At 41.5% G+C, this 25,015-nt stretch overlaps 1 protein-coding gene across 2 annotated transcripts; it reads right to left on the bottom strand.

Annotated features, from left to right (window-relative positions):
* Positions 1-6,474: 6,474 nt before the first annotated feature.
* LOC112259631 (myosin heavy chain, fast skeletal muscle-like) lies at positions 6,475-23,720 on the bottom strand. Of its 2 annotated transcripts, none has more exons than XM_042313147.1 (39): positions 23,493-23,720; positions 22,997-23,143; positions 22,652-22,808; positions 22,165-22,192; positions 21,809-21,917; positions 21,592-21,684; positions 21,357-21,417; positions 20,897-20,995; positions 20,509-20,612; positions 19,301-19,439; positions 18,582-18,700; positions 18,264-18,413; positions 17,996-18,166; positions 17,576-17,860; positions 16,892-17,002; positions 16,722-16,809; positions 16,489-16,606; positions 16,232-16,355; positions 15,704-15,840; positions 14,808-15,063; positions 14,350-14,592; positions 13,859-14,035; positions 13,617-13,762; positions 13,350-13,440; positions 12,789-13,178; positions 12,565-12,691; positions 12,273-12,391; positions 11,933-12,129; positions 11,600-11,783; positions 11,298-11,463; positions 10,844-10,968; positions 9,628-9,936; positions 8,698-8,901; positions 8,400-8,525; positions 8,090-8,260; positions 7,701-7,805; positions 7,517-7,612; positions 6,953-7,084; positions 6,475-6,589 (listed from the first exon to the last, which is right to left on the bottom strand). In XM_042313147.1, exons 1-39 carry the CDS (start codon positions 23,706-23,708, stop codon positions 6,572-6,574), a joined length of 5,838 nt encoding a protein of 1,945 aa, XP_042169081.1. In that variant the 5' UTR covers positions 23,709-23,720; the 3' UTR covers positions 6,475-6,571. The 2 variants fall into 2 exon arrangements, with proteins under 2 accessions (XP_042169081.1, XP_042169082.1); XM_042313148.1 differs by having other exon boundaries at positions 16,892-16,956; positions 17,548-17,860.
* Positions 23,721-25,015: the final 1,295 nt, after the last annotated feature.

The following is a 25,015-nucleotide window of genomic DNA, read 5'->3' on the forward strand; positions in this document are numbered from 1 at the left end:
TTAACCAACAATGCAGTTTTTAAGAAGAAAAAAATTGTGAAGTAAAAAATAAGATCATAATAAAATATTAATAATTATGACAATACCAATATAACAATAATCATGACGCTGCCACTCAAATACTGTAATGACACTACAATTGTAATAAAAATATAATCTTACTTAATTTAGTTTAATTTTTGTGGCATTAATCCTTATCAACAGCTTTCTTTATATTTAAAAAAATAGATCTATTATTTTGCTTTCAAACACATCTAAACGGTCTCCTCAGTCACCTCATGCTTGTGAAGGAGTTGGCTGTTACTTTGTGCTTTGCTTAGTTTGATTTGTCACCCTGGTAAAACCATATTGTAAAACTGATTTTAAAGCTACAACAGAAACATTTAGGCTTTCAATTACAGCTCATAAAAGTGTTAAATCAACGGTGTAGTTATTTATCTACAGTATGATCTATTGAAGATGCTGCAGGAGCTTTTTTATGTCTCACATTTCAGTTGTCTAAAACGGTCCAGGAGGATTCTTCAGGCTTACATAACATCAGTACAGTATTTAAATCATCTTATCCACTCAGATTTCTGACAGCCATGTAGCTGCCTCAAACTTTTATTACACTCTGAGGTAAACCGTTTAGCAGCTGGCTTCTATAAAACTGCTTTAAAATGACTATATAGTTACAATAAAGTAACAGATTCCTTTCCATTTCCATGACAGTTTAATTAATCCTTTACAATACAGTTTTAATGTCTTTCTAACAGACAGCTGTAGCAACTTGTGAGGGAGCCACCATCAGCAGAGACATTTCTTTAACCTATTTTTAACACATGTAATTCAGCAACGTAATGCACACACACTAGATGTTAATGTTTTTAAATGTATGTAAATCCTAAAGTCTTTGGTCTGTAATGTCTCTTTTGGTTGTGTGTCAGACTCCAGTAAGACTACCTGTCACCATTGGCGTCGGCCAATAGGGATCCTAATAAATCACATCAGGAAGTTGTTCTTTCAAGTCAGGCATTTCACATTCTTCAATATCTATCTCATCTTTGCTTTTATCAAACTTCTGCATTTAATAGTTGTTTAAATGTTATTTGTGTCTAATATTGTGCAGCCATATTAATGTTCAATAGCGTGAAACCTTACACAGGGCCGGCCCTGGCCTTTTGGGGCCCTAAGTGAGATTTGGGCCACAGTGGAAGTCATGGCCCCTGCGTCCCCGGCCGGTTTAGGCCATGATTACTACTAGTGTAGATAGCTGACTAGATTCATTTACCAATCTAAAAATTAGCTGACATGGCTAATTCAGTGACTGATATAAGAACAGAAAATTGCTGAGGCACAACCATTCTATCTCTGCTGGATGCACAAGTTGAGCAGGGGGCTGACCATCTGGGAGGACCATCAAGGCCATTTAATTTTTTGGACTGTGCTCTAGTCTTCACTGCGGCCAAGGTTTATTGTTTGGTTTCTCTGCCAACATTTCCACATAGCCAAAATCTGGCTCCGTTGCCACTGCTATTAGACAGAAGATATTTACTTGGCGTGTTTGTGGGTGGAGAGAACATCAACACCATGCAGACTAAGACTTTATGACATTCAAGTTATTTTAATGTGCAAAGATCTGGCATGACACATGACCGGTGTTTCTGTATCTGAGGGACATGTTTTCTCTAAGCTCCAAACTTGTTACCATCCGCAAATCGGTGGGGTGGACATGTCAGAGGAATAGACAACTGTGAATTTGGCCACAAACACCTCAACTGACTTTACAGCCATGGGTCTCCTCACAATGCACTGTATCGAGATCAGGGCTGAGGTCATTTCGAGTCAATTTAGGAATTGACCTGCAATTATTTCTCATTAAAAGCATTGTGAAATATTGGAATTTCAGTTCACTTCCTGAATGAACTGAGTTGTATTTCTTCATTAACACGCTGAACCTGATTTTAGGTAATTAGGGGCTAAATTGAAGAGAATGATCCATTGATTTAGCTAAACCCGCTATGTTAGCGCTGGGGTGGAACACGAGCCTGCACACCATGTAGATGGGCTGTCCAGAACAGGAGTTGCAGGCCTCTGACATACTGTTAACTGGCAGATGTCATTAAACAGTTGAGTAAACTGTCATTATAAAACTGTCATTGTACATATTTGACGTATTGTGGCAGGCCCTTCAGAGGATCAGACATTAACAGTTCATCCAATACATTTTAAGGGTGCTTTAATTCCTCAGGCAGAGCCGGCTCTAGCCACTAAGTGGCATAACTGGCATAGGGGGCCCCCGACCCCCCCCCCCCCCCCCCAAAAATAAGTAAAAAATAATAATAATTAGGAAATCTGTCGGGTTCTCAAGTTACTATTATGAGTTAGAATAGTAGAATACCCAAGGTGCAATTTAAAAATGTGGTTGTACATTAGCAGTTTTTCTCTTGTTATGTCTGTCACAGAATTAAAGGTCTTCACGGGTCCACCCGATTACCCGGGACCCGAACCGGTCCGAAATTCCATAGAAAGACCCTCGGATCTAGGTCGGGTCCTGTTTGATGGCCATTACTTTAGATGCAACAGAAAATGGATGTGTGAAACCATTTCGGACGAATCTTGGACATGTTTCAGGTCAGGATCTGGTCAACCTCGGATCCAAATCCAAGATCCAAATGGCCATTGATCTTCAAAAAATGGATGTGTGAAACCATTTGGAATTTTGTGGTTCCAATCTTGGACATGTTTCAGGTCAGGACCCAAGAAAACCTCTATCACTGACAGTCCTTATTTTAGATGCACATGTCAGTTCAGATTTTGTAGCTTGCTGAGATAGATCAGCTATATCATTTGTAGTAACCATGGTTGAATTGGTTATTGCCAGGTAGACCTGGTGGTTAGAGCTGTTGGATTTTGTGGTTCCAAAAAGGTTGAGTCTCTCAGGATTGAAGAAAACCCTATCACTGACAAGGTAAAAGCAATGTCAGTTCAGATTTTGTAGCTTGCTGAGAACTAGCCAGCTATAACATTTGTAGTAACCATGGTTGAATTGGGGTGCCTAGCCTAGTGGTTAGAGCTGTTGGACTAGTAACTAAAAGTTTAGATTGAACCCTGACAAGGTAAAAAATGTGTCGTTCTGCCCCTGAACAGGCAGTTAACCCACTGTTCCTAGACCAGACCAGTTACCCACTGTTCCTAGACCAGTTAACCCACTGTTCCTATGCCGTCATTGAAAATAAGAGTTTGTGCTTCACTGACTTGCCTAGTTAAATAACAAATCAACCGGGCTCGCAGGGCATGAGCTCAGGGGCCTTGACCTCCAGGGGGCCCCCATTGATTTTGTTTGTCACTCTCACTCATATATCATATTAACATTCCATAAGTCACGTAAAAATGTATAGAATTGCAGAGAATGTGTTATAAAATTGGGGGGGGGCAACAACATTTAGTTTAGGGTCCCCAAAAGGCTAGGGCCGGCTCTGGAGTTACCCTGAGACACCCTAGCGCCTTGGCTCACATCAGCATTTTTTTTTTTACACGGTTCAAACCATTAAAATGTCACAGCAGTAAAACTCTATATCTGGATATGAAATGTCTGTGGCATGGATCCACAAAACAACCGAGCAGGGTTCATTCAGATCTTATTTCCAGGTCACATATCTCGCTATACATTTAGTATGGGAGGGGCCAATGTCAGCAATGTGAGGACCTCGTGGTCAACTAATAAGGTCTAAATAATGTGCTGTTCTGAACCGGATCTCTCTGTGATCCACATTACAGGTTATGAGTTCTAAATAATGTGCTGTTCTGAACCGGATCTCTCTGTGATCCACATTACAGGTTATGAGGTCTAAATAATGTGCTTTTCTGAACCGGATCTCTCTGTGGTCCACATTACAGGTTATGAGGTCTAAATAATGTAAGCAATGTGAAGTCAATGTAATATTAATCTCAGAAATGTTCAAGGATAAACACATGGAGATCGGTTGTGTTTTCCATGAAGCTTTATAGATCTTTGGACAAACAAGTAGTCCAAATGGTCCCCCCTGTCAGCAGCCTTCTCCCGCCAATCGCCCTGTTCCCGAAACTGGAAATCAGAATTACATGCAGCTGATTGCTTTATGATCATCTGTCATAGAGATGTCAAAGTATCAAACCCCAACTGCTGAGCTGTTGTTGAAACTCCAATTTCATCCCATACAGTCGACAGCAGAGTTACAAGAAGTACAGTCTACCAAAGCAACAGATGAGTTACGAGCCCAATATGGCCATGTTCAGTGTCAGAAATACATCCAGCTTCCACAGCAATCTCTAAGGTAATTTAGCATTGCTTCGTTGCTTTGTTGGCAGATCTACTGCTATTTGAGCCATGCACCAGAGGACATTAACGTAAAGGAAGCAGACTTATACCTGATATGGCTATTAAACGGACCAGTCAATATATCTGCTTATTCTTGGACAGCTTTATTTGTACACTTTCAAATGTAAAGACAACAGAGATTGTAGAAAAATACAGTCAAGGACAAGAAAAGTCCATAACAGAGAACATCAATAAAACTGGGAATCCCACAACTCCCCTTCAGCTGAAGCTGTTGGAACATAAGCGTCTGGGGGAGCAGGTGTGTGTGTGTGTGTGTGTGTGTGTGTGTGTGTGTGTGTGTGTGTGTGTGTGTGTGTGTGTGTGTGTGTGTGTGTGTGTGTGTGTGTGTGTGTGTGTGTGTGTGTGTGTGTGTGTGTGTGTGTGTGTAAGTGTGTGTGTGTGTGAGTAAGCTGAGATATGATATCTTTGTTTTCATTATTATTTGGTTAGGTCAGGGTGTGACGGGTGATTTGTGTAGTTTTGTACTGTCTAAGGGTTTTGGTTTATTTATAGTGTTTAACTAGTCGAGGTGTTTATATGTCTATGGTTGCCTAGATTGGTTCTCAATCAGAGGCAGCTGTTTATCGTTGTCTCTGATTGGGGACCATATTTAGGCAGCCATATTCCTTGGATAGTTTGTGGGTTGTTATTCTATGTTTAGTTGCCTGTTTGCACTAGTCATAAAGCTTCATGGTTCGTTTTGTTGTTCGTTCTTGTCATTAAAAGAGTTATGTACGCTTACCACGCTGCGCATTGGTCTCCTCATTATGACGACCGTGACACTAAGGGGTTAATCTGGGATATTGCGGATATAGACAGGTATTGACCTCTCCATGGTAGCAGGATCTTGTCGATTTTTTACAAGTTTTCTATTGAAATTCTACAGATATTACCGTGTTTATAATGTGAATTACCATGTTTATAATGTCTGTTACCATGTTTATAATGTCTGGTACCATGTATGTTTATAATGTCAATTACCGTGTTTATAATGTGAATTACCGTGTTTATAATGTGAATTACCGTGTTTATAATGACTGTTACCATGTTTATAATGTCTGGTACCATGTATGTTTATAATGTCAATTACCGTGTTTATAATGTCAATTAACGTGTTTATAATGACTGTTACCATGTTTATAATGACTGTTACCATGTTTATAATGGCTGGTACCATGTTTATAATGTGTATTACCGTGTTTATAATATGAATTACCATGTTTATAATGTGAATTACCGTGTTTATAATATGAATTACCGTGTTTATAATGTGAATTACCATGTTTATAATGTGAATTACCGTGTTTATAATGTGAATTACCATGTTTATAATGTGAATTACCGTGTTTATAATGTGAATTACCGTGTTTATAATGTGAATTACCGTGTTTATAATGTGAATTACCGTGTTTATAATGTGAATTACCGTGTTTATAATGTGAATTACCGTGTTTATAATGTGAATTACCGTGTTTATAATGTGAATTACCGTGTTTATAATGTCTGTTATCGTGTTTTTGTCGTGAATTATCGTAATTTCACCACTAGAAGGGACGAGGGAACACTAATCATTATGGAAGTGGATATCTGCATTTCTTTTGGGGGGGGTGGAAATTGGCAAATGATAAATCAATATCATGTTTTCTTTACTTTTTTCATGTATATATGCGTATAATCTCGGATAACCCAGGACTACATTAGATTATTGTGCACATTATCTGGGACAAAATTCAAATTTAAAAAATGTTGTATCCTGAGAACTTTGTTCTGAGAATTTCCGCCCAATCACCAAAGTGTTCTCTCTCAATTGCTACCATGTTTATGTTACCATCTTGCTTCTCCTATTTGTTTCTTATTGAAACATTTCAATTTGGGCATGTTCATATAGGCCACTTCCCCTGAGTGTAAAGGGTTAAAACTATCATGGATGATTATAATAGCTTAGTGTATGAATTGTGTAGTTACATTTCTCCATCCTCATCCCTCAGCTGGTTACCAAAACAAGTGACCTCTGTGTTGGGGTGTCCGCTTTGATGTGGTTTAAACCCCAGATTGCTCCTTTAGTTAAAGTACAGTATTTTTATGGTATGAAAAAAGCTGTTTTCTGAGAAATAAATCCACAGTCACAAAGGAAGTGTATGTAGGCCAATATGTTTTTAATCAATGCTCAACATTTCACCATGAAAATCATATTTTATGAAACACAGGAAATTGACAAGACTTTGGTCTTGTTTATTCAGCTTCTTTTCCCTGTAAGAAGAAAGAAATAACAGAATGGATCAGTATTAATAATGAACATGATGAATATATCAACACTTGGTAATAACAGAATGGATCAGTATTAATAATGAACATGATGAATATATCAACACTTGGTAATAACAGAATGGATCAGTATTAATAATGAACATGATGAATATATCAACACTTGGTAATAACAGAATGGCTCAAGCATTTAAGACTCAGTAAACACCTTGTACCAACTAAATTTGTTATTTTATTTACCCTGTCCTGAAATGTGTTTCTCAGAAATCTAAAATACATTTGAGTGAGTGTAAAATGTCAGAATTGTCTACTGTGAAGTCAGGTGTAGGTTTAGCAGCAGTCCTGTACCTTTCCAGAGTCACGGGTCTTGGCTCTGAGCTTGTTGACCTGAGTCTCAGCGATGTCAGCACGCTCCTCAGCCTCTTCCAGCTCATTCTGAACCTTCCGGAACTTAGACATGTGCTGGTTGGATGCTTCCTCCTGGGTGAGGAAAAGAGAGGAGAGCGAAACATCAGTATTGAAAGTTTGAAGCTTCATATTATTATTATTTTTTTATTCATATCATTATTTTAAAGGTATTTTAACTTTTTTTTTATTGACAGATTTAGGATAGCATTGTACAGTATATATAGGGAGATAGATGATACAGAAGAGAAAGTGAGTGGTGGAACAGAGGATCAATCTGCTGCTTCCAGGGCCATGTGATCCAGGAGAGTCAGCACCACCTCTCTACTTTAAAATGTTACACATGGGAAGAGGAGTCATACATTTCTTCAGAAATTACTTGCACTATCAACTGAGTCAATGTTGACGTTGTGCAGTAACAACACTTCAACTAATCTCACTAAATGTTTTGTAATGTCTCCTTGGGACTGTAACCTTTCAGAGGATTTGACTAAGTCTGTGACTCACCGCTTCCTCAGCCTGCCTCTTGTAGGCCTTCACTTTCATCTGCAGCTTATCTACCAGGTCCTGAAGTCTGGCAACGTTCTTCTTATCCTCCTCAGTCTGTGGGAGAAGTTACAAGAATCAATAGTCCATCGTTTAACACACAAACCAGTGTGCTTTAGTGTGTGAAGAATGCGCTTTCTCTTACCTGGTAAGTGAGCTCCTTGACTCTGCGCTCATATTTGCGGACTCCCTTGACTGCGTCTACACCTCTTCTCTGCTCGGCCTCCACCTCAGTCTCGAGCTCACGCACCTTTGTGGAAGAAATAAAGGTTGGCATTTATGTGAGGTGGTGAAGTCAGACGTAACAAATGTTTGTAAAACAGAGGAATCTTCTTCTAGTGGTCAAGAAATGTTGTCTGCTCCTATGAACTTTTACGATTTTAATTAAAGGGTTCTATAATGAAAACAACTACTTTTCATGATGTAGGTGGGTTATTGAGAGAAAAAGCCATTACACAATTCCCCTGTTCATTTTCATATGATCAAATACACTTCCAGCAATCTGTTTTTCAATCCACCCTGCTGTTAACTCACCCTGGACTCCAGTTTCTGGAGCTGCTTCTTGCCTCCCTTCATGGCCAGATTCTCAGCCTCATCCAGACGGTGCTGCAGGTCCTTGACTGTGACCTCCAGGTTCTTCTTCATCCTCTCCAGGTGAGAGCTGGTGTCCTGCTCCTTCTTCAGCTCCTCAGCCATCATGGCCGCCTGGAATGGTAGTTAGTTTAATTTATGCACCAACTGGCACCAATCATGAAGCTCCTTTGGGATCTATGGTGTGGTTAAACCAGCCCAGCGACTGCTGGCCCTTGGGGACAAATCAAGTTGATGTAATTCAAGGACTCACGTCAGTGATGGCCTTCTTGGCCTTCTCCTCTGCATTTCTGGCCTCCTGGACGATGTCGTCCACCTCTCCCTGCACCTGAACCAGGTCAGTCTCCAGCTTCTTCTTGGTGTTCGCAAGGCTGGTGTTCTGAAGGAGGAAACAAGGCGATTTGTTTGACTCTCAAGAGAACTTACAAGTGAGAAAGAGAAAGTCACAAGGCTGAAATTATGAAAATCTAAAAGCAAGCACTGTTGAATTCTATATGTGTGTAAATAGTTTGCTTGGTTGAGTTTCATTAGAAATGGCTTTTGACCCGTACCTGGGAGTGCAGCAGTCCGACACGCTCGCTGGCATCCACCAGCTCAGTCTCAGCCACTTTGCGGCCTCTCTCTGTCTGCTCCAGAGCAACTCTCAGCTCCTCGATTTCAGCCATCATCAGACCGTTTCTGCGCTCCACCATGGCTGCCTGCTCCTTCATATCTTCTGCGGCTCGGACGGCATCATCAAGGTGCAATTGGGCATCCTGGGGTTCACAATTACATAGTATCATTAGACTTGTGGAAGTGGGGGCGATAGGATTGGTAATAAGGGGGAATGGGGGATAACTAGTCAGTTGTACAACTGAATGCCTTCAACTGAAATGTGTCTTCCTCAATTAACCCTCTGAATCAGAGAGGTGAAGGGATCTGCCTTAATCGACATCCACGTCATCGGCGCCCAGGGAACAGTGGGTTAACTGCCTTGCTCAGGGGAACAGTGGGTTAACTGCCTTGCTCAGGGGAACAGTGGGTTAACTGCCTTGCTCAGGGGCAGAATGACAGATCCAGCAACCTGTTGGTTACTGGCCCAACGCTCAAACCACTAGGCTACCTGCCACCCCAGGGGGTAATAGTCATGTTCATTGGTAAAAATGTCCCTGATATCCCTACAGTATATTAGTCTACTCTAATATCACAACCTTCCTACAGTATATTAGTCTACTCTAATATCCCAACCTTCCTACAGTATATTAGTCTACTATAATATCCCTACCTTCCTACAGTATATTAGTCTTCTCTAATATCCCTACCTTCCTACAGTATATTAGTATTAGTCTATTAATATCCCTCAGTATATTCTACTCTAATATCCCTACCTTTCAGTATTTAGTCCAGTCTATTACATTCCTCTGATCTATTATTTTCTACTAATTCACAAACAAATCCCTCCCCATGTTCAGGTTGTTGAGCCTGATGTCCAAGTCCCTTACCTTGAACTGTCCCTGGACGTTCCTCAGCTGTTTCTGGGCCTCAGCGGCCTGCCTGTTGGCATGGCTCAGCTGGATCTCCATCTCATTCAGGTCTCCCTCCATCTTCTTCTTCACCCTCAGGGCGTCATTCCTGCTCCTGACCTCAGAGTCCAGGGTGCTCTGCATGGAGTCAACCACCCTCTGGCTGTTCCTCTTGATCTGCTCCATCTCCTCGTCCTTCTCAGCGATCTTCCTGTCCACCTCACCCTTGATCTGGTTCAGCTCCAGCTGCACACGCAGAATCTTGGATTCCTCGTGCTCCAGTGTGCCCTGAACGAAGAGAAGCAGTCAGTCAAATCAACCCTTCACTCAGCTCCGCCCCCCTAGGTTACTGTTGCAACCTCAGACAACATTTTCCTGGGAAGCCCAATTCCCCATTCAGCCCACTGGAATAAACCCCTTACAATAATCTCAAACTGTGTTTTTCTATACACAATGAAATGAAACACTACCCCTCAGGTATGTTGTGTTGGTCTGTCATTACAGCTGCTTCAAAGGGAATCCTGGTCAAATCATTTTTGTAGTGTGGCCACTGAATGGCTCTGAATTCACTGCCAGCATGCAGTCAAAGCTATAACTACTTTCGGAACTAACTAGTGGTCTCAAATCGTATCCTGAAGTTTAACTTAGATGGGAGATGTATTCATAACATGACTACCTGAGCTAGCCAATGTACAGGATCATATATTTTGAGAAAACAAGTTATATGGCTATCTAGCAACGTTTGGTGGTCTATGAGACAGAGCTAGCTAACCAGCTGAGCTAGCAAACAATGTAACAAAATTATATTGGATGTGAAAACAACTATCAACAGGCTCTGCATTTCAGGATTCAAGTAGCAAGTCCCTCTGGTACACTGTTCAATTTTTAAACTTTCATTTTATTTTAAGAAAACTCTGTTTCTGTTTTCTTTTTCTGCTGGTTTTCATGTGTTTGAAACCAGAGTTTGTTCGATGTGTCCGACTCGACGATAGTTGCTATCCATTGGAGAACAGGGATTGGTTGCCCACAAACGTTAGGGCGGAGCTTAGCGAAGGGTCAGTACATTTGGATGTGCAAAACACAAGGAATTGCATATATATGACAACAATAAACACCAATAAGAGGGAGCATTGGATTGTAGCTGGCATTGCCAAGCGTAACACTGCTTTTCCAATCAAACAGCTGTAGTTTGTACCTCAGCCTCCTCCAGAGCGGTCTGGATCTCAGACTTCTCTGTCTCCACGGTCTTCTTGGCCTTCTCCAGCTCATGGATGCTCTTGCCAGTCTCTCCGATCTGCTCAGTCAGGTCAGAGATCTCCTCTGCACACACACACACAGAAGCTGTTTAGACTTGGGAGATTTCCAGTGGATATCACCAATGCACTGAATTTTATAATGAATCAAAATAACAGTTAATTATTGAACAGCACTTCATGCTGTCCTGCAAATCTAATTGCCACCCCCCCAAATTATTGGGTTGTTCAAAAGAATACCAATTACAAGTTCCAAATATATATATATTTTAAAATGTATATAAAAATTCTGAGATTGTCTAATAGCAAATTGATATAATGTTGATGATTACAATCGATTCCATTTTCAAATACTGGTCAAACATCATGCAAAAATAACTGCTGTCAAATGCTCACGTTGCAGGTTCTTGTTCTCTCTCTTCAGAGTCTCCAGATGATCCAGAGCCTCCTCGTAGGAGTTCTTCATCTTGAAGAGTTCAGTGCTCATAGAGCGAGCCTCCTTCTGAGCTCCTTCCAGCTCAGCCTGGCCCTCCTCATACTTCTGCTTCCACTCTGCCAGAACCTGGGGAAATCCATGGGATTTTCATTACAACTCATTGAAAGAGAGTTTTCAATCGGAAATATGCTACAATTATAATACAACTGATCAAATAGCAGACAGAAAATATCACCCAAGAGTGAGGTTTATAAATGTTCACCTTGTCAAAGTTCCTCTGCTTCTTGTCAAGGTTGGCAGCCATGGCGTTGGCTCTCTCAACGTCAATCATGAGGTCCTCCACCTCTCCCTGCAGTCTCTGCTTGGTCTTCTCCAGGGAGGCACACTTTGAGTTGGTCGCCTCAATGGTCTCCTCAGCCTCCTGCAGACGCTGGGCCAGCTTCTTCCTGTTGGACAACAGCGGGTGGTGTTATGGTGAGTAACTTGTTGTGAAACAAATATTGCACTACATATTGAAGTAACATTTTCTCAGATCCCGTACCAGCCTCACCATCCACACCGTTTATTTTAGTCTTTACTATTGAGAGCAACTCACTTGGCCTCCTCCAGCTCCTCTGTGCGTTGGATGGCATCAGTTTCATACTTAGTCCTCCACTGAGCCACCTCACTGTTGGCCTTGGACATGCCGCGCTGCAGCTCTGCCTTGGCCTCCTGCTCCTCCTCAAACTGCTCTCTCAGGAGATCACAGTCATGGCGGGCAGACTGGACACCATGGGCCAGTGCGTTTTTAGCCTGAGAGAGAAAGAAAGACAAAGAGAGATTAGAGAGGGAGAGTAAAACAGATGACAGTAGGAGTCTCTGAGGGAGGTGTAGAAACAGTCTATGTGTAGATAAAGATCTAAACTGGAAGGTGGTTTCCATTTAGGATGCCTTACCTTGACCTCCTCCTCAATCAGTCTCTTCAGCTCCTCCACCTGCTGGGTGAAGGCCTGTTTGCCTCTGGTCAGCTGAGACACCAGGGCTTCCTTCTCCTCCAGCTGGCGGCCAAACTCACCTGCAGGGAAAGAGGGACCTCTTGTTATGGGGACTCTGTTCTCGAAGATTGACATTTTATTTTGAGGAATCGTAGTGCAGAAACTGTGTGGAGTTAATTTACAGCCCCCAACACATGTTATTGTGTACTACTGAGGTGAACTATATTGGTTTGTTGTTCATTGTTGGAGGTACCATTTTCTGTCAGGAGTCTGGCCCTCTGTCCGCTGATGTCGTTGACCTGGCGAGCATTCTCATCATTCTTAGTCTTCAGCTCGCTCAGCTGGTCCTCAAGAGTACGGCACATCTTCTCCAGATTGCCCTGTTAGTGAAACATATGGGACTGTCAACTTCAGTTTATTGAATGGTAATTTAGCTGACCATCCTCAACACTGCTTGACCAACACATCACTACTCACCTTAGTCTTGGCGACAGCCTCCATGTTGCTGGAGAGGTCATCAATCTCCATCTTGTACTCACTCTTCTCCTTCTCCAGCTTCTGCTTGACGCGCTGCAGGTTGTCGATCTGCTCCCCGAGCTCAGCCACACTGTCGGCCTGCTTCTTGCGCAGAGCGGCGGCTGTGGCCTCATGCTGCAGGGTGGACTCTTCAAGATCACGACGCAGCTTCTGGAACTCAGCCTCACGCTTCTTGTTCATCTCAATCTGAGCAGCAGTGGCGCCTCCGGCCTCCTCCAGTCTCTCGCTGATCTCCTCAAGTTCCCTGGAGAGATCGGCCCTCTGCTTCTCAACCTTGGCCCTGGCAGCACGCTCAGCCTCAATTTCCTCCTCCAGCTCCTCAATACGGGCCTAAAACAGGTGGTAAGAGCAGGGGGAATGAACCAGGAACCAAACTAACAAAGGTAAGAAGCACCATCTTCCATCTTACTGAGCCATCAGAATCCACCAGGAAGAATGTGTGCTACCAGAAGAAATGTGTCAGTTATTTTCCTGTACTGGAGCTTAGATCCTGTACTGTACCTGGAGTTCCTTGATCTTCTTCTGCAGCTGAGCTCCCAGAGACTGCTCATCCTCTATCTTGCTGAGGAGCTGGGTGGTCTCAAACTCCTTCCTAACAAACACAAACACGTTTGTTTTGGTTAGACAGTGTAAAGGGAGCCTACATTACCATTCACTCTGCTTGTAAGAATCACATAGGTCTAATTCATGATTACAACAATGAGCCAAGAAGAACCATTATGTTGATCAAGATAGCAGGGAATACTGTAGTCATGTATTTGTGTTTACTTCTTGATTTTCTCATCAGACTGCTGCTTGTCATTCTCCAGGTCCATTATGGACTCCTGGGCCAGTTTCAGATCTCCCTCCAGCTTTCTCTTGGCTCTCTCAAGGTCCATACGGAGCTTCTTCTCTTGCTCCAGAGAACCCTCAAGCTACAAGATATAAACAGACGTGTTGGTCAAATCTAAACAACTGAAGATAAAATCATCTTGCATAATATCATGGCCAGAATGTCAATCTCCACTCACGTCGTCCACTTGCTGTTCCAGCTTGGTCTTGGCCTTGGTCAGAGTGTTGACTTTGTCCTCCTCTGCCTGCAGGTCATCCAGTGTCTGCTGGTGGGCCTCTTGGAGGGCTTTCTTCTCCTTGGTCAGCTTGGCAACACTCTCATCCATAGACGCCATCTCCTCTGTCAGGTTTTTAACCTGAAAACGGCCACAACAAAATGTGTTTTTGGTCACTTCACCATAAGTGGTTAAATGGATAATAGAAATGTGTCAACAAGTACTGTACTATAGATTCAACACTAGATGGCACTGTACTCCATGCCAGTGGACTGAATGGAAACCATAAATGAGTGGAGAGCAGAACATGTAATGAATGTGGGGAGTCCAACACAACTGATATTCCACTATTTTGTGTCTTAATTGTTACTGCACTCACAAAAAGACTTGAATTACATTTCTGTTTTGAGTTGATTATTCTTTGGATTATTGTTTGGTTGGACTGTCTACAAGACCTTGTTTTCAGTGGCGTGCTTCTCCTTCTCCACTTTGGCCAAGGTGAGCTCCAGGTCATCAATGTCCTTCTTCAGCTCAGAGCACTCGTCCTCCAGCTTCCTCTTCTTGGCAGTCAACTCAGCATTCATCTCCTCCTCATCCTCCAGCCTCTCGGTCGTCTCTTTGAGTTTGGCCTCCAGCTGGATCTTGCTCTTGATGAGCCCCTCACACCTTTCCTCAGCATCGTTCAGATTCTCTGAATCCTGGTTTCAGAACAGGAGAAAAAACCTGTGTTCTCACTTTGTGTATCAAAATATAGACTTCATTTAGTCAAATAAGTCAGAGCAAATCTATTTAAATGTTTTAAATATAAAAATTTACCAAGGGCATTTTCTTGAGTTAGCCACATAGCGATTGTGTTAGTGTCTGTGTACTTGTCTGTCTAAATGTGCTCTGAGGAGGGTTGTTGCTCACTCACAGATGCGACTTGAAGTGCCAGGTCATTCTTCTCCTGCACCATGGCCACCATCTTCTCCTCCAACTCCTTCTTCTTGGCCAGAGCCTTGGCCAAGTCCGACGTCATCTTCTCATAGTTCTCCTTCATGTTGGCCAGCTCCTTCTCAGTCTCAGCGCTCTGCAGCAGGGGCTTGATCTTGAAGTACAACTTCATCCATGGCCAGGTTTTCACATTCATGAATGAACGGATGTTGTACTGGATGGTGAAGACGGAATCTCTGGTCCACAGAGAGGATAGAGTGACATGGTGAGTGACATGGTGAGTGACATGGTGAGTGACAGGTGAGTGACATGGTGAGTGACATGCTTAAAGATCTCCTCCAGTGTTTTTGTTCTTTACTCTTCCTGTGGAAAACGATCTCCCAAGTATAAATACAGTAAAGTACACACACTAAAGGGTAGAAATATATGTGTTGAAACTTCAAGGAGTGGCATTCCCAGTATTCCTTAACTGGAAAAGTAACAAATAAAATCACTGGAAGACGTCTTTAAAGCTACATTCTGCGATTCGAAAGAATAACAAAATGGGGACCCCACCACTTTTTGCATACAGTTGAGGAATGAGGCTAGGGAAATATAATCCCTCTTAAATGTATAGACGGCGCTCTAGATGAAAGAACTGACAGGTGATGTTAAGATCACGAGGCATTTCATATTATTCCAGAATTAATGGATGAAAATCACTTATTTAAATAACAATTGAACAGCTTGCTAAATCCCAACCTGCTGCTTTAATAGAATATTATAACATGTACTTTCTCATCCTGAACAACTCACAGCATATTCAGTACACAATCATTATACATTACATACAGGAGGCTGACAGAATTCGTTGCCAAGATGTCTACTCTTCCTCACCTCCTCTCCATCATCTTGGTGAACTCTCTCCTCATGAGGAATCCACGGCTGAGAGCCTGGACCATGCCGACCAGAGAGGCCAGCTTCTCATCTCTCATCTCCTCCAGGACACCCAGCAGACCGGCTTTGAAGAACACCTGACACAGGTTGACATGGTCAATTATAGAACCAGTCAGGTGGAAACAGGTAGAGCGGTTGAATCCAAAGGGAGGAACAAAACCACTAGATTGATTTGAACAACATAAACATTGTAATGCTTACAAACAAACCATGAGATGGGTTGTTAATGAGTTGTAAGTTATTGTATAGTTGTAGATTAATAATGTACACTGATATAGATAACTGCAGACATACCATTCTGACATAATGCACAAGATAATGAATTGAGTACAATGTTTCTTCACATTTTTAAGAAATAATTACAAGATGGATAGATCAACTGGAGAGACATTTAATGGTTAGAGTTTAAATTATCATTGAAGTTGTGTTTTAGTTGGCATCTTTTGCTGGGGGGGGGTTTTGACTGACCTTGGTGTGTCCAAACTTGTAGTCCTCGTGATTCACATCAATGGACCCAAGCAGCTTCTCAGAAGCCTTCTTGTTGTCCATGAATTGGCCCTCGGGGATGACACTGGCATTCAGTACTTTGTACCTGAATCAGGAGAAATGTTTAACATGAGTCAAGTTGTAATGGGTTGGTTAAGCCTATGCTGATGCTGGGAAAACCCTTGGAGAAGATATTTCTGTGTGTGTGTGTGTGTGTGTGTGTGTGTGTGTGTGTGTACCTCTGCTTGAAGTCAGCATAGATGATTCTACTGGGGAAGCCCTTCCTGCAGATCCTGATCCCCTCCAGAACACCATTACACCTGAGCTGGTGGATAACCAGGAAGTTCTCCATCAGACCTGGAAACACAAACCAAGTCTCTATAAATACTCATAAACAGGTTAAAGACTGGTTTGTTAATGTTACTGATACTATACTGACAAGATGTCATATTTAACTCAACATCTATTGTACCTGGAGTCTTTGACTCGTTGGGGATCAGGCAGCGTACAAAGTGAGGATGAGTGCTCCTCAAGTTGGTCATCAGCTTATGTAAGTTCTCCTGTAAGAGGGTTACAAACCGTGTTCTCAGAAATCATTTCTGATAATCAGTTCAGCTGAATATCCACATTTTAAAAGCTCACCCTGAACTGGGAGGACACAGTCTGCATGGAACCACCCTTCTTCTTGCCTCCTTTCTTGGATGTATCTGTTATAATGGAGAAAAGTTCAACATAATTATAAATGAGAGGGATCTCAGGTTATCTTCACACGTATCTTAATGCAAGTGCTGCCAATGAGATTGTGTAAAATAACACCTGTTGAATGAGTAAATTAACCCAGTAAATCACCCTGACAAATTGTGATACATTTAAAGCAGCAATCAGCAGTTAACAAAGCAATAACAAAGCATGCTCCCTGCCCCTGTTTCAATAAAAAAAAACAGAGAGATGGTCTGGAGAAATGTAACCACTCAAATTTATAAACAGATCTATGTATTGAAGGACTGACCATTCATGATATCAAAATGATAGTTTTAATAATGTTTTGAGGCTGTAAAGTGCATGTTTCCCTTTACTTTGCTTACAAACATACGAGTAAAAGCTTATATTTCGGCTTCTGATGGGGTACAACAGCTGAATTAAGCTGATGTTCTTCAAGAAAGTTACAGTATGTTCTTCAAGAACGAATGGGTACATGTCTTAAGTCCACAAATGGATGTAGCAACTGCAGACTGAGCCTTTAAAGAAAATGGGACTGATTTGTGACTAGTTCTTCATGAAGTCTTATGATGTTCTGCTAGTCTTACCCTCAGGTGGGGCAGCGACATACAGGGTCGCCATCAGTTTGACTGAAGACTTCCCGTACAGCTGAAGAACTGAGTCGTTCAGGGGGTCCTTGTTCTTCTCCAGCCAGCCAGTGATGTTGTAGTCCACAGTGCCGGCGTAGTGCACCAGGGAGAAGTGGGCCTCTGCCTTGCCTTTGGCTGGCTTGGGCTTCTCAAACGCCTTGTTTTTGCCAAGATGCTGGTCATACAGCTTGTTCTTGAAGGAAGTGTCTGAAGCCTTGGGGAACATGCACTCCTCTTCAAGGATGGAGAAGATGCCCAATGGCTTTACGAAAAGAGATGTACATCATATTAGTGATATTTACATTTAAGATCACATTTGTTCTTTTAGCAAGTACGCTATTATCAGAGTATCTTGAGGTATATATGAGGTCCATTATAATCCTGACAGACAGCTTACCTTCTCAATAAGCTCAATGCAGGCAGCCAAGTCCATGCCGAAGTCAATGAAGGCCCAGATGATTCCCTCCTTCTTGTACTCCTCTTGTTCCAGGACGAACATGGTGTGGTTGAAAAACTGTTGCAGTTTCTCATTGGTGAAGTTGATGCACAGCTGCTCCATGCTGTTGTACTGTTGAAGGAATTTCAGAAGGGATCATTTCATCATCATCCAAGGCTGTAATCCCTCTCAATCACAACTAATTGTCTTGTTCTGGTCTCAGACTCACGTCAAAGATCTCAAACCCGGCAATGTCAAGCACACCGATATAGAACTGCCTTGGATTCTTGGTGTCCAACATCTCGTTGATACGGATGACCATCCACAAGAACATCCTCTCGTAGATGGACTTGGCCAGAGCCGAGACTGAGTTATTAACCTGCAATGATAATAGCTCAAATGAATACATGAGATATTGACCATGTCTAGTGACAAGGTGAAAAGAGCTTGGGGAAAACATCATCACTATTCAAAACATGCAATATACTCATCACCAAAAGATGTATGGTGCTCAGAAAATGGTAGAAGCTGTGTTTGGCCACCTTACCTGAGGCACAGTCTGTCCCTTGGTCACATACTCGTTGCCGACCTTCACTCTGGGGTAGCACAGAGCCTTCAGCATCTCAGCTGAGTTCAGGCCCAGCAGGTAGCCGATTTTATCAGCCACTGGAGAGAGAACCAACAACAACAGACTCAGAAACACAAGATCACTTGATTCCGATGTCACACTGACAAAAGGGTTTGGCCAAGTTTTTTGTGGTCTAGGTTTTGATTTGAACCCACAACCATCATTTTAAATCATTTCTGGAGGTTGGAATTTGGGCTCCATAAATGATCTCCTGCCGGACTTTGATGAGGCTCTGTCTATCTTACACGTTGTATATCTAAGTGGGACTGGGAATGGGACTAATGCTCTACATATTGTATATCTATGAGTGGGACTGGGACTAATGTTTACATATTGTATATCTATGAGTGGGACTGGGACTAATGTTTACATATTGTATATCTATGAGTGGGACTGGGACTAATGTTTACATATTGTATATCTATGAGTGGGACTGGGACTAATGTTTACATATTGTATATCTATGAGTGGGACTGGGACTAATGTTTACATATTGTATATCTATGAGTGGGACTGGGACTAATGTTTACATATTGTATATCTATGAGTGGGACTGGGACTAATGTTTACATATTGTATATCTATGAGTGGGACTGGGACTAATGTTTACATATTGTATATCTATGAGTGGGACTCACCCTCTGTGCCGTCTGGCTCGGCCTGCTCCTCACGCTGCTTCTGCTTGAATTTCAAGTTGCCATGGTGCAGTACAGCTCCTGTCAGCTTGTAGATGCTATTTTTCTCATCATTACTGAAGCCCAGGATTGTAATGGCATCCTGGCATTAGACAGGAAGTACAACAGTGATGAACTGAACGGTAGTTTGCTCACATACAGTACACTACAGTTCTGTGCTCTCAGCAGAACAAATGGGATGGACATTTGACTGGCTTCTCAGATCCACGTGATTACACTTGACCAACACTGGTAGATGACAGCACAAGATACATTTGACACAGTTCCACAGGGACTTAGTGACACTCTCTTGTGGATGTCTTACATGTACAGTATGGGCCTCAAGGTGAAGTGTGAAGGCATGTAACTAACTGTCATCGGAATATCATAATACCTATATGTGTTCATTAATTAAATTCACTTAGTCTATTTTATGAGAATTTGTAAGATTCTTATTTGCATAAAATAGACTGAGACCAGTCTTATCAAAATGAGATAATAGTATTTATTCTCGGAGCGCGCTGCCATGAAACCACGAACAACAGTTTATGTACAAAATATGACGTCATAGGTTATAAAATGTCCTTCCTCCTATCGACCAGGACAAAACAGGTTAAATAGTTTATTCCAACCCCCTAGCTTGCTCGCTCACTCCAGACACACACTTATCAAGATTCACTTCTGCAATCTTCACCTTCATCCATCACTATTTAGAAAACAGTTCCAGATGATGGAAAACCCAGGAAAACACTGCTGCCTTATCTGAACATCCCAGAGCTAAGTTGAGTCGGTTCAACCACAGGTTAACGATCCTTTCTGCTTACTTAAAACCCACAATCCAGTCCTCCCCAACCTGGTTGGAATGGTTTTTATTATGTTTAATTACCCCCTGTTTCATGCTACACAATCCCTTCCTTATGAATTAACATTATTAATCAGATATAATAAAACAGAGTAGAGTTTAATTAGTTACAGTTCTATTTAAAATGTAGATATTGTTTAGTCATTATTCATAAAACTCCTAACACTAACTCAAGGCATTTAGAATCAAACAAACAAATACATGAAAATTCCCAGCTGCCACCAGGTTGGAATTGCACAGTGCATTCAGTGTGTATGGTGGTCCTACCCATTCCATATATAGAATATGATGAACCCTTTGTTTGACTCACGTCTGTGGCATCCAGCTCTTCCTTGTCGTTGATGCTGGCCACAGTGATCTGACCCTGACTGCACATGGGGAAGTCGTAGGGGTTGGTGGTGATCAGTGACATTTCTATGGACAACAGAGGATGTCTTGTCAGTTAAATCTCTTAGAATTCTACTGTCCTACCTTTACAGTATCTCTCCTTTACTCAATAGATGGACTCAAGGATGTAGTATAAAATAAATAGCATCATCTGAGACTCGTGGACTAGTGCATCACAGTCCATTACTTGATAGATATTTCCCAAAGACCTGACCCATATCTAGATGCCTTGTTACCATGGATGTACTCATTGAAATAGTATTTATAATGGCGGTAGGAAACATTCCCCCTGAACCTCTACTTTGCCTCACCAATAATGTCAGGTTTGTGATTGGTCATCATCTGGAAGAAGATGTGGTAACCTCTCTCATCGGGAAGCTGGAAGGACACTCTGGACTTCTCTAGCAGGTCTGAGAGAGAGAGAGAATATGAGATAAAATGATATGATATGATGATATGCTCTCAGAATAGAGAGAGACAGAGAGAGAGAGAGAGAGAGAGAGAGAGAGAGAAGAGAGAGAGAGAGAGAGAGAGAGAGAGAGAGAGAGAGAGAGAGAGAAGAGAAGAGAAGAGAAGAGAAGAGAAGAGAAGAGAAGAGAAGAGAAGAGAAGAGAAGAGAGAGAGAAGAGAAGAGAAGAGAAGAGAAGAGAAGAGAAGAGAAGAGAAGAGAAGAGAAGAGAAGAGAAGAGAAGAGAATTGGATAAATCTTATCTCCCCAAAAAGTCTGTGTGAATTTAGTAAAGAATTGAGAAATAATCCAAATCAACTCACAGGTCTCAATGTCAGCTTTAGCCAGTTTGCTACCTTGGAAGTGAATCCTGATGAATTTACCCTAAAGTAGAGCATGGGGGTTAGAAAGAGGTTAACTAAATACATCTAACATTTTACTTTGATAGACCCCTTTAAATGTTACCGTTTGTTGGACATCTATTGAAGTCAGAAGTGAAATACTGAAATACATTTGTCCAATATTAGATAACTTTCCCAGTGTGCCCTTCATACTTACGAAGCGAGACGAGTTGTCGTTCCTCACTGTCTTGGCATTACCGTAAGCCTCCAGCAGAGGGTTAGCAGCAATGATCTGATCCTCAAGAGACCCCTGATTGAGACAAACACAAGTTGCTCAGAAACTGGTTAAGTGGTACAGTTAGTTATTCTCGATTGCTTGAACACAGCCCACCAAACTGAAATGTGTTAAAATGGCACTCAGAAGCTGAACATACCTGCATTTTGGTGGGGTCTACTTCCTTCTTGGCACCAGACACTGCAATGGTGGCAAAGTACTGGATGACACGCTTGGTGTTGACAGTCTTTCCTGCACCGGATTCTCCGCTGGTTAATATGACAGAGAAACAGGGGTTTTAGTCACATGTTTGAATGTCAGATTGGCTTTCACTAAGAAATAACATTGAAAAATACACTGTTTTCCTACATAAATTAACAAATATCCCCACTCATCAACTAACTTCTATGCGTAGCCTAATCCATTCATAATGTCATGTATTTTCATCACACCCAAGTGTCCCAACATATTGCAGTAGAAACCCTTTCTCAAGTGAGATTTTAGTAAACAACTTACGTAATCAGGACGGACTGGTTCTCCTGGTCTGTAACAAAACAACATATTGATTATCATACTCAAGCAAACATTATGGGGACATTATTGAATTCATAGCATCATCATGGATTTCATTTTGGAACCTTTTCCATTTTCCATTCAAGGCCAGCGTAGCCTAGTGGTTAGAGCGTTGGACTAGTAACCGGGAGGTTGCAAGTTCAAACCCCTGAGCTGACAAGGTACAAATCTGTCGTTCTGCCCCTGAACAGGCAGTTAATCCACTGTTCCTAGGCCGTCATTGAAAATAAGAATTTGTTCTTAACTGACTTGCCTAGTAAAATAAAAAAGTGAAATCAGATATTACCAGCAAACTGTTCTAACATAGAAAACAGTAGATACATCTCTAAAACATATTTTAACTTCCTTCCATCCATCCATCCAATCCATCCAATCCATCCATCCATCCATCCATCCATCCATCCATCCATCCATCCATTAGAGCTCATACCAATCTGCATGAACTGAAAGGCGTTGTCAGAGACGGAGAAGATATGGGGTGGAGCCTCCATCCTCTTCTTCCCTCTGTAGGCGTTAACAACCTCCATGTCGTACACAGGAAGCCACTTGTAGGGGTTCACCGTGGCACAGAACAGCCCAGAGTAGGTCTGGATGAACGAGAATTAATCCAATTAGGGGATTAGAAAAATCAGATTGACGTTTACCTGGATTTATGTGAGGATGTGGGTGTACTATGGTATAGTAATGTAGGTCTACTGTATTGGTCTGTTTTGGTTTCTACCATGACTTTATGTGTAGTACTGTATGTGTGTGTATGTTTATACAGGTATCTTACATAGATCATCCATGCTGCATAACGCTCTTTGAGGTTATACAACACAGAGGCTTCATTCAGGTAGGTCATCATGGCCATGTCCTCAATCTTGTCGTACTTCGGGGGGTTCATCTCATAGACATCTGCATCTTTGAACACTTTTCCTTCCTGAAACAGTCAGAAATCTAGATTATACACAGATCAAACTGGACAGGACTGAATGCTTTTAAAAACAAATATATATATAAAAAACTGATTACCCCATTTAATCCAACTACTTTGTTATCAACCACTGACACATACATGGTGATACTTAACTACTCAATATAGAAAATTCAATGCCAATTTTAATTAGCAGTGATAAAAGGATGTGTTTGAAGGTTATATTCTGCTTACAAAAAAACAAAGAAATGCTTATTAATCAATATTCTTTTTACTGATTTAATTTGTACAATTGGCATGATAAAAATGAAAAAAGTGTCTGCACAATCTTCAATTCTCTTCAAATCAGGCTTACCTCCTTAGTGCCGTTAGGATTCGTGACTGTCACAGTACACTTTCCTTCAGCCCTGGCAGTGACCAAACCCTTAAGGTAAAGCTCCTTGGTGTCTGCGACATAGCAGGCGTTCTTTGAATCAAAGGGTGCGGTTTGTGCCTCCATCCTCTCCTTCTCAGGCTTACGGAGGTATATGGCAGCCTTGCCGTAGATTTGCATCTCCGCGTCCGTACTCATGGTGACGGATCACTAGGAAAGAGGCGAAACAAGAAACATGATTGACTCTGTGGTGCTTCCTCCACAGTCAACAGAGTTGTGAGGGGTTTCTCTCACAGAACATTTGTCACTTTTCTTATGAAGACTCAAACTATGTCTCACCTTCTTTTCCCCTTCTACAGATGAATTAGTACTTCTTGGAGAACCCTGGGAAACATTAGGTTGTTGTGAATAAGTCTAAAGCATTATCATTTAGCCCCCGGAGGGCCAGAAAACATCATTCAACTCAATCATGACAACCTTGTCCAATTAAACTACAGGTGCAACTGGTAACTTTCATTTCCTGGTGACAACTCACTTAACTACACATTCTGACAAGAATTCAAATAAATACCCCTGAAAACCCAGTTACATTATAAACCAACCCCTCAATTTCTAAACAGCAGGAGCACCACTTTTGACCGTAAATGAAATTTACAGATTTGAATAGAAAACACATTTAAAGTTAAGCACAATAAATAAAACATTTTAAATCAATGCCACTTGATTGCATTTGAAAAATCTAACAAGACACATGTAAGATTCTAAGCACACAAAATGTTGGCAAATGTAAACATGTGAAGAGGTGGAGAGAGTCTTACCACAGAGAAGAAGGTGTCTGGCTTATGGATGCTGGGGTCTCAGCCTGCTTATATCTGGTTGAAACTGACAACCAGGCAAAAGTTAATTATGGACCACTCTGGTAAAGGAAATGGATTGACTGAGAGACCTCTGTGTTTCTGTGTCTCACTAGCGCCACCAACTCCCAGGAGCGCCACACTCCCATTACATTACTTTTAATGCAATAGTTGGTTTTAAATTGAATTTCAGATAGAAAAAATCAAATGTTATTTGCCACATGCGCCAAATACAACAGGACCTTACAGTGAAATGCTGACTTACAAGCCCTTAACCAACAATGCAGTTTTTAAGAAGAAAAAAATTGTGAAGTAAAAAATAGATCATAATAAAATAATAATAATTATGACAATACCAATATAACAATAATCATGACGCTGCCACTCAAATACTGTAATGACACTACAATTGTAATAAAAATATAATCTTACTTAATTTAGTTTAATTTTTGTGGCATTAATCCTTATCAACAGCTTTCTTTATATTTAAAAAAATAGATCTATTATTTTGCTTTCAAACACATCTAAACGGTCTCCTTAGTCACCTCATGCTTGTGAAGGAGTTGGCTGTGACTTCGTGCTTTGCTTAGTTTGATTTGTCACCCTGGTAAAACCATATTGTAAAACTGATTTTAAAGCTACAACAGAAAC

Source organism: Oncorhynchus tshawytscha, unplaced genomic scaffold (genome assembly GCF_018296145.1).
Source record: "Oncorhynchus tshawytscha isolate Ot180627B unplaced genomic scaffold, Otsh_v2.0 Un_contig_2813_pilon_pilon, whole genome shotgun sequence".
Classification (NCBI taxonomy): Eukaryota; Metazoa; Chordata; class Actinopteri; order Salmoniformes; family Salmonidae; genus Oncorhynchus; species Oncorhynchus tshawytscha.